At 42.4% G+C, this 10,740-nt stretch overlaps 1 protein-coding gene across 1 annotated transcript in view; it reads right to left on the bottom strand.

The window, feature by feature from the left end:
- si:dkeyp-14d3.1 (transmembrane protein 132C) overlaps positions 1-10,324 on the bottom strand; it is an 86,236-nt gene extending 75,912 nt beyond the window's left edge. Inside the window, 1 exon segment of the mRNA XM_029440204.1 lies at positions 9,440-10,324. Coding sequence (XP_029296064.1) covers positions 9,440-10,203 — 764 coding nt within the window. The 5' untranslated portion in view covers positions 10,204-10,324.
- Positions 10,325-10,740: the final 416 nt, after the last annotated feature.

Consider the following 10,740-nt stretch of genomic DNA (forward strand, 5'->3'; position numbering starts at 1 on the left):
ATTAAACTTAATGGCGAAGTTTCCTTTTACTTCTGCTCTTTGAGTTAGTAGTTTGTTTCTGTTGTGGTTACTTTAATCACTAATTTGTCTGTTTCATAAAGGAGTATTGAGCTGGGAGAGTAGAACTCCCTTGCTAAGCTCTGAGTGCTTGTGCAACCTCATCAGATAGAGTAAAAACACTTTTCTTTCTTAGCACTGCTCATGATTGATGGTCAGTCACAGGGGAGAGAATAGCTCTGAGAACAAAGACCCATTTCAACTGTGGCAGACACATGAGCTGCTCGCTATGGAAGCATAGAACAAATGTCCAACATCTTTGGATTCAAGTATTTGAAATGAGTTTTGAATTAAAAGGTTTGAAGTGCATGTTAACACAAAGTGTTTCCTGCATCCTGGTGAATGTGGCTGCAGGGTTTGAGTGTTTTAAAGCCCATCTGTAGGTCATGAGACGTTACAGTGGCAGCGTGCATTCTGTGGGGTGTTTAGTTGTACTGCAGAGCAGCAAAGCAGGACAGGGAGAGGGAAAAATCTGTCTACAATATGGAGGTATGATGGCGCTCTGCCTGAAACCATTGATTTGATGCGGGGGCGGGGCTGTGTTAGGGGGGGAGGCGGGGGCTGAGATCACAGAGGGCTGTAGTCTGTCTGTGGAGAGCAGAGCTTTTGCTAGGAACACGTTTTACTGCACTGATCCCTGGATGCAGCCAGCCAGATACAAACTAGTTGACACACAAGAATGAACCGAGTAAATCCCAACATCTGAAGTGGCTTCCAGCAGGGTTCTGGACGGGTCATCAGAATCAGGACAGAAAGAAATCCCACCTGTGGATCATGAAACTCTCAATGATTTCTTCTTTTTTAAGCCGGCCGCTGCTGAGAGTGTAGCTCTAAGTATTTGAATTATTGAGGGATGTTGGCTCGCCACATTAGTTTTGGTTACAGCGGATTGAAAAAGTTGCAGAAAACTAAATATTTAAAATTCATGTTTGTCAAAATGTACAAATTGCTCAGTTGTAGATTGAAGATTAAAGCACGGATTACAACACACACAAGTCTTACTTTAACTGTTCACAGATAAAGGGACAGATTGCACAAAAGTGGAACATTTGAATACGCTCACATTGATCTCAACAACAGCCTGTTCTCTGTACAGAAGTCAAAGCTTCAAGTAAAGACACTGAACCAGAGGCCATCTGCGATATGTTTACCCAGACAGGACGCTGAAATGTAGTTCATATTCCCGATGAACAGATGGATCAGAGACAAATGTGCAACATGTTTGGTTTTGATTAAGAAAGCTGTAACAAATAATTTACAAGCAGCTGTTGTACAATAATTAAAAGCTTGGTTATTTTGGTTTCTATTAGAGAAAATGAGCTGGTTAGACATTTTGGAAAAGCTCTGCTTGTTTGCTTTGTCGATGAGAAGATTGATAGCACACTCATGAGTGTGCTATCAATCTTCTTTTAACTCTTGGGCAAGAAAGCAAGTAAGAATATCTCCAAAAAAAAGAGACTGTCATGGCGTGCATTTGGAGATTAGGCATCTAAGAGAAATACATTTTCAAAAACACATTCACATAGAAAAGTGTCTTCCAAGTTTAATCTACTCAGCATCTGATAGATTTGATTGCACTTCTGTGTGTCGGAAAGATAATCCTCTTATTTTTTATTCTTATCGGGATGTCAGAGGATCGCAGTCGTGAGAGAGCCTTGGAGAATCACCCTGTTCCTAACTGCAGACTACTTTTTTATTATTATTTACTTCCCGTAACGGCGAGAATGCAGCTAACTGAGATAATTAGCCACCGTCAGTGAACAAGTGGCTACAAGTGTCAGGGAAGATAAAATACAAAGCCGTTACAGTGCCAATTACAGAGTTTTAAGGGCACATTAAAGTCCATGAAAATGAATAAGGAAACCATTCAATTTTGTCTTATTGTGTTCCCTCCAAGAAACAGCATTAAATCATATCTCTGTACTTCCCGACTGCTAATAAGCTGAGCATCGCTCAAGGCCTAATGGACCATACAATCGAGCCGAGCCAAGGAGTGCAGGTCTAAGTGTAGTCCGCGTCACACATCTAGAGGGACACGTTCTTTTACTACATTTTAGAAAATCAAATTAACCTCTCTTCTGTGTTATATAACGTATACTGACAATAGATGAGTGTATTAAACTAAATCAATACTGCGAATGCTCATCTATAATAATAAACTGTGTTTTAACTTTGCGTTGGACGACTATTATAATAAACCGGGACAAATCCATAAAGTACTGACCCTAAATTAAACTACACGCTAACAGCGCCTAGCTTAGAGACTGTAATTAATTATAAGAGAGAGGCTTTGATCATGTTTATGCTTAGAAAGGAATAAAAAGGGGAGAAATGACAGTGTGAGTAAAAGGCTGGGGACCGAATGAGCTGACCCATTAATTAGCACCGAATAACTGATGAATTATTGTAATTTAATTCAGTCATTGTACAAAGAAGTAATTACCGTTGCATGTGTAATGTGGAGACGGGAAACGTTTTGTGATCACTGAGGCTGTGTTCTTGTCAATACAGCCATCAGTGGTGTGAGCTCGGCCTCTATTAGGCTTCTCCAGCGCCGCGTTTGATTGTGAAGTTCAAACCGTTTAATATGCATCAACATACAATTAGCATGCTAATCTTACCTGTGGCAGTCGCTCAAGCTTGGGACAAATGTAATTATTGGATCAAACAGAAAGATGAAATAATCTATAAAATGACTTTATGAACTGTCCCTTTAAGTTCTTACATGTTTGCACATTTACTTTAGCAGGAATGTAACCACATCCCAGTCAATTTATTAAAACCTCTGATTTAATTTAATTATTTTGAGAGTTTTCACGTGCCGCTGCTTCTTCTTCTTCTGCAGGCAGGGGGGGGTTAGGGTTAGCCCACAGTATATGCTGTCTAATTACATATGAATGCTATTCCTGGGAGTGCAATACTGTATTTCCACTAAGACGGGGACTAAAGGAGCCGAGGCAGATGATTGGATGTGGGAGCTATGCACCACTCTGCTACAGCGCTGCCACCTCTCCGTGCACCCACATTTTTGGCAGAGGTGTTTGTTAACAGGACCTCCGTTGGTCCACTGGCACACAGCAGCTAATAAAGATGTAACATACATAATGGGACACATTTAAATCGGCAAGCTCAGCAGAGGAGACGTTGATGTCTGACACCTCGTGGCACCCGTTGTGCTGACTTAATGGAAACGAGAGGAGACTCCTCAATACATGAACACAAAATAGCTCTTAAACATTCACACTGCTGTGCGTCTTTTTTTTAAAGGAACGTGTATTATTGCATCCAAGGTGCTGCAGAGAGTCTCAGCTGTTGTCACTATCAGCCACTTTAACGGGAGAAATGACAGTTTGTCTTGGAAATGCACAATCTGTTGCAGGTCGACACGACTCACTGCTAAAACCTCTCACAGGCTAAAAATATACAGACTGCAAAGAAATTATTCATTATGACTGGAGGAGACTTCTGACAAGATTTATTTAATGCACGATTAAAGCCGCTTTCTCAGATATGTTTAGCCTTAATCATCTATATCCGGTCCCCGGAGTGCTTCTTTCTCCCACTTTTCAAATGGAGAAGCTGTTTTAAGAAAATGGCTTATGGCTTCAATGGCTGCCAATAAATGACGAGGCTTTTTCTTAGTCTTTCATCACTTATGCTCCCCCGGCGGAGGCACCCCAGTGGCTGCAGATTCAGTGCCTGTTTATAGCCAGCGATGATGGCTTTCAAATGAGATTGCGCTCTAATGAATCGGATACGAGTGTGTGACCACTGAGTTGATCTGTGTGTTGTGGTATTGTGTGTAATCGCCGGCTAACATTTATGTTGCTATATTTCTTTTAGTTTATTTAGTTCAATGAGGTGTTAGTTTTATTGGGACTTTTACCTTCAAGGCATTAGTGGTCGGGAACGACCTGCGAACAGCCAGTGGAACTACATTCGGCGCACTTGTACTTTACAACTTTATTATTCTACTGCGATGCATCTCAGAGGTAGAAACCTTCTACTCCGCCACATTTGACAGTGCATAAAATACGATGACTCGCACCTCGGATAAAAAGCTTTTTCTGAGAAACTTTTCTATACTACGGCGCCCCTGCTGATCTTTTAAGGCTTTTGCCTATTGCATACATCAGTGACTGTTGTCCATCAGCATACGTAATGAAGCGTAATGGTAGATCATTTGTTCACTGATGCACTGCCTTGTAAAGTCGAGGAAAATTGAATCCATCACAGCGCCTCATACGGTACTTTTAGTATTCACAGTGCGAACATGGCACGGAGCTCAGACATGTCAGCACACACACTTCTGTACACACACACACTTCTGTACACACACACACGCACACACATGCATACACAATGTGATTGCAAAATGCTGTCAGTTTTATTGAAATCTGTTTACAAACAAATGTTTGGTAGAGTTTTCTCCAAGGGAGGCAAACAATTAAACAAACTGCACGCAGAACACCAGCAGCGTGTGTCTGGTTGGCAAACACGTCAGCTGAAACACAAACACGTCACGTACGTGTACACACACACACACACACACACAACACAGCTGCATCTGCATCGCACGCACCAAGAGTACCTACGAGCTATATTAGCTCAGCTTCCACATCCTTTTTTATCACATTAATAAACGTGGCTGAAAGTACAACCACAGCAATAACAGTTATTATCTCCGCCCCGATAACAACACAGAATCTTGAGACATTGCAACCAATTGTATCCCAATGGTTCCCATTCCAGCGGCTTTTTTCAAATGACACCCAAGGCAGCTAAAGATGTAAATGTGAGGTCGCTCTGAAATGCTCTTTCTAAGTTATTAACGGTGAAACGAGAGATATTAACATGATAAGTGTGGCAGTTTTCCATTAGTCACAGGGAGGATTTAAAGGAAACATTAAAGGTGAACTCAGTGTTGGTCGCTGCCGAAGACTACGAGTCACAGGCTAGCTGTATGCTAGCATAACACACCCGAATCTCCAACTGAACTGTCGATCGTCACGTTGCATTGTGGGTAATGTAGGCGCCAGGTTCTGCTGCATTGATTTGGATCTTGGATCGTCCAAAACTGTTAAAGAGGGACAACTCCAAATTGCTTACTTTAAAAAAATACATAAATACATTTCCATACAGTCCCTAACAGGCCTCCAGCGTGCGTGAGTGCGCTTTCACTTCTCTACAGCAGGGAGGGAGCTCTTTGTCTGGTAAATAATATACAAAGGGACGGGGAACACTGTATGATAGGGAGAACATCTGCTCTCCTGAACTGTTGTTACTTGAATCGACTAATCTTTTGTTAAAATGAGGGCTGAGCCTGGCCAGGGAGGACAATGCACATGTAATGACCCGCACTGTACAGTGACTCATCCTGTATGGCAGCACTGCGCCAAGACAGAAAATAGAGCAATTTCCTTTTGTGCTCCGTTTTTTTTTTTTTTGTCTTTATACCACCAGAGACTGCAGGAGGAAAATATCCTTTAAAAGAATTTCCTTCACTGCATGTGATTTGCATATAAACCGTCTAATACTGAGGGATGATAATGAATTATCAATGGCACAACCGTCTAAATTGCTTGCACAGTAATACAAGAAAACATATTATGATAATGAGTCCAATTTATACATTACTTGCATATTCAATTTAATGGCCTTAAAGTCCTAAGTGCCTTTTCAACGTCCTCTCCTTCGCTCGACTCCCCTGCAACAGAGCAGAATCTGCTGCCGTGCAGAACTGCCTTCATACTTTGAAGATATTACGAGGAGCAACTCCTGCTCATGATGAAACATCTCTACAGCAGACTATGATGTGATACGCTTTCTCATCCTGCACAATAAAGCAGGGAGATATCAAAGAAGGAACACAGCAAAGGAATATACTGCTGCCAAGGAGTTAATCCCGTCTAATCCAGCTTTCTTCCAAGTAATTTGTATTTTGATGATGTCCTTTGACATTCACAAGACATTTCAAAACCATCATAAGATGTTATCCAACTGAACTTGAAGGAGTCTGTGTGTGTGTGTGTGTGTGTGTGCGTGCGTGCGTGTGTGGTGTGTGTGTGTTCTTCGATCTTCACGATGCCATTCGTCCGATCGACTTCACTATTGCAGAGGAAGAGCGAGCTCTTGAGATCTACGTGTCACATTTGTTAGTAGTGTGTCATGTGCACACTGTGTAGTGTATTGAGAGGGGACCCTATTAACTGTTACACCACCGAACGACGTGCTGGGTACAGTTTGGCTCTCCGTCGATGATCGTGTGAGCTCTTGCACCCACAGGATGCGAATATTTTAGCATCGTCAGGGGATGCAACTACGTCACGGCAGGTGCATTGCTCTGTGTCGAGTGTGAACTTGTTTGGATGAGCGGTAAATGGAGAAAGCTGCGAGCAACAATACTGGAGGCCAAGCAAACAGCCCGTTTTGAACAGGCACTATAATTATAATTCAGTATATGCAGTAAATCTCCTCAAGATTTATACCACTTGTCATTGAAATGACTGCAAGATGTGCAAACCTGTCAAAAAGGTTATGAAATATCTCAATGTAGGTAAATGGTTGATGGTGTAATGGCACGGTTTTGTTTTTGCAACAAAAGCACTTTTCTGTTTAAGGTTAGGGAGAGGTTGTGGTTTTAAATGTGAGATGTTCACTGTTTCAGCTCTTAAGCAACAGTGCAGTCTTTACTTACTGTTAAATACGAGCTTGTCTAAATAAATGACACGTTTGCAGATATGCTCTGTCTGAATAATTTGTAACTTCAAATGTTTTGATTAAAAGGAAACAGAACTTGGGCGCCATCATGTTTCTCTCAACATGTATTAGTTTTATTATATGTATAACACAATGTCAGGAGACCTCGATCCTAACGCATCTCGTCTAATCATCTTTTCGCAGAAGATAAATGTTTTATTTCATAAAAGTACGTTTTTATGATGTTTTACAACTGACCTACATTTCTTAATCTGAATTTGACTGACTGAACCCGAGACACTTATTTAATTTACATATTGGACAATTTTATTTGAAAAAACACACACACACACACACACACACACACACATATATATAAAATAAATAATAATTTGGTGAACACTGTAATAATTATGCACACTTATGAACTATGCGGTGCATCTTTAACATTATTTCAAATAAACATGAACAATAAACACAATAGTCTTTTTATATAAATATAAATTTCTCGTTCTCTTTCAATTCACATCTAAATCATTTCCTCGTCCTCTTCGTGGACGATCATTTCTTATCACAGGGAGAGGAGACAGGAGATGACTCAACTATTTAATGCTCCAAAAAAAAAATCCCTCTTAATTTGTCAAAGTAAAAATAAGTAAAAGTGTTGTGTTGGTGAGTGACACAGCGTATTAACGCACAGGAGGTCAAATCAAATCAGAGCCCATCACATTTCAAGCAGCATGTAAAGACAGAAATACCACGACCAGACCACGCTGGGCATCCACAAAGCAATAAATTGGCCGGATGATTGCCTATTAAGAAAAAATTAGCTTCCATAGCATAGCATCTATCACAGCATGAGCTTTTCAGCATAGTGGATGAGATGAAGGTGCAAACTGAACTTGAGAAAAGGAAAGAATTTCATAAGTGTCAGCCCCGTTTCCTCATGCACGCGCTGAATCAGGTACACGACTATGAATATGAAGGACTTGTTTTTTTGTTATTGAATGTATGAGAGTGGGGAATCTAATAAACATTTAAAAGTAAAGTGGCAGAAGGTCTGTTTGACAGATTTCACGGGATCATAAGCTCATTGTGCATGCAGGGCTGCACAGCCAACAATGGGCTAACACAGAAGTGTGTAGTACACAGATGATTATGATGTTGTGAATATAGAGATCAAAGTCTTCTCGCTCTGGTGATTAAGCGTCCTAACAAATGCATGTATGAGGACAGCCTTATCACCTTGGACCACACAGAGGCCTTTCCATATCTGCCGCTCTCAGATGGCCAACCTGCGCCCGCCATGCTGCTCCGCTGCCAAAATAAAAGCACCACAGGCATTGCCTCTGTGGCCAGCCTTGCCTGCAAATTCGCATGATGAAAGAAATGCTTTTCAATTCAGAAAAAGAAAAAAGTTTCCCATTCCTTATCACTTCGGGGACAACTATTTTGTAATTAAATGAAGCACATGAAGGACATACGTCTGGAGGATTTGTTTGGCTTGTTAAGACTTCACAGCTATTGTGAACTTGTTTACCGGCGCTCTTATTTGGAGCCTAAAGCACACTCCGAGTGCGGTTTTTGTGTTAGCCGGGTAAATTATCTGCATTAGCAAACAACTGGAAAATGAAAATAGGAGTGCAACAGCTTATATAAATATGTTTCATTTTAAAATTGCCTCGGTGCTGTTCTACTTGCCTAAGCAGAAAAACACTCCTATTCAGCAAACAGCTTGTTTTCCCTTTACACAGGTTGAGAGATTGTCTTGACCTCTCGCTGCTGCTTCTAGGAAGGTTTATAAATGTTCCAAACCGGTGTGATTAAGATCGGTTTCAGTCATTACACTAATGGACATGCATTTTAATTAATGACATCCTCATTTGCATTGCATTAATTACCTAAATCATTTCGTCTCATCTGTTTGCTGTAATTAGAACCTATCAGCAGCTTCACTATACTTCCAGGAGATAACCCCGAGCTTCTTATTTTCACCCTGAAAGAAACGCTTGGTTACCTGGCTGTAAAATAACTTTACATAAATTGAGTCGCTGTGAATTTAAATTCAAACAAAAATCATAGTCAATGTTTGTTTACTGACGGATCAAGGCTCGGGCGTCGGAGTGGGCTGTTGTCCTTTGCGAGTGTGTACGTGCAGACGTGTGAAAAATGGTGAAATCATTAATTTAAGTGTCAACAGTGTCTCCCACACACCTGAATACAGCTGATGATAAAGATCACTTCTCTAAAATGGTGACGCACGCCGCCACAGATGTGCATTGTTGTCATTAGCGTGCGATTACGCTCATGCTGTCTGACCAACTCCACGGTCAAAACAGATTTTATCAACGGAATTGCCGCACGCACTGTTAACAGGTGGCGTTGTTCGTGAGCTGCGATCGAATCTAAAATTGTGGTTGTAATTGAAAGGCAGTACGAGTGATCATGGAGAGGTTTCACCTGCGATCACTAAACACAGTCTCTGTTGCACAATCTTTACGTTTATAGAAAAGACGAGGAAGGAAATAAGATTTAGCCACGTTTGAGTGTGAATATACCTAAACCTTTGAGGGAGACTACAATGGGTAATGAATACGCTGGAGTCAATGGACACCAGCTTCAGAAGTTAACAGTCTAAGACGGATAAAAAAAGAACAAAGGAACAAAGAGAAAGCGTTCTTACCTGAGAGTAAACATCTCCACGGGAGAGTAGGCTGACACAGTGATAAAAGCAGAGATGGTTTCCCTCTGTCTCATGGGCGTGGCTGGCACCATGACCATAAAGTTATTATCCAGCCTGTGTTCAGCGAGGGGTGGTGGAGCGGGGTTCTGGTAGAGCCTCACACCACCGATCCTCCGCAGCGGTGTGGAGGTGTAGGAACCAAACAGCCCCTCCTGGCTTGAGCGGATGAAGTTGTCCTTCCTGGCCTCCTCTGAGTGGCACTCCCCTGCTTCTGTGGACTGCAGCATGTAGTAGAGCTCCACAGGTGTGCCCTCTGACACCTCCAGGTTCCTCTGGCGTCCTGGCACTACGCTGGGTGGGCTGAACCATCCGGCCAAGGGCTCCAGCTCAGCCACACACAGCCCCAGCCCCCCCTTCAGCAGGCACGTGCCACGCACTTCCTGGGTCTCATGGAAAGCAAACATGTGCACGCAGGGCAGCTTGTCGATGACGCTGTAGTCGTCCCAATCTCTGCCTGCGACATAAAACAGCACCTGGACTTTGGGCTTGGCCAAGTGAATCCTGGTGTTCATGATGAAGGTCTGCACCTTCCAGTTGAAGGTGAAAACTGAAGAGGCGGGAAATGTCCCCGGGCTCTGCAGGAGCTCTAAAGGGACAGGCTGCTCCACAGAGAGAGGCCCGTAGCTGGTGTTGATCGAGGGCAAACTTCTGGCCTGGTAGATGAAGAAGGGCTCAGTCCGCGACATCAGGCTGGAGTTCCTCATGAACTCCTGGTTGGCTTCCTTCAGGAAGAACGCCAAGTCAGCGTTGAGCACCTGGTAGTTGACAGGCAGGTATGTGGGGATGGAGGAATATCTCTGCAATCCCTCTAAGACTCGACAGTCGGCGACTAAAACACAGAAGAGAAGAGCGCAGTCAGGGCACACTCAAACAATGACAGTAAAACAATGGTACTACACATTCTCGCTTTGCGGTCAACTGGTCCCTTCACTGACTGACGGGCAGTGGTGAGTGAAGTGAAACAGTAACAGTAACACATCTGGAATAATACCTGTTGAGTTTTTCCATCACATTTCAGTTTTAAAGAAAACCAGTTATTGTTTGACGGCGTTATTTAATAAATGCAACAATGAGTCAAATCCCATGATAAACATATACAATGTTGTGACACTCTGATGATCGTACCGCTGCTTATCAAATCATCTGAAGACGTAATCATAATTACAATTAAGCCCGACATGCGCAGACTCCTTTATTATCGCCTATGGCCCCACTGGTTGAGGATCAGCGCAGCCCGCATA

This window comes from Cottoperca gobio, chromosome 9, assembly GCF_900634415.1.
Source record: "Cottoperca gobio chromosome 9, fCotGob3.1, whole genome shotgun sequence".
NCBI classification, from domain to species: domain Eukaryota; kingdom Metazoa; phylum Chordata; class Actinopteri; order Perciformes; family Bovichtidae; genus Cottoperca; species Cottoperca gobio.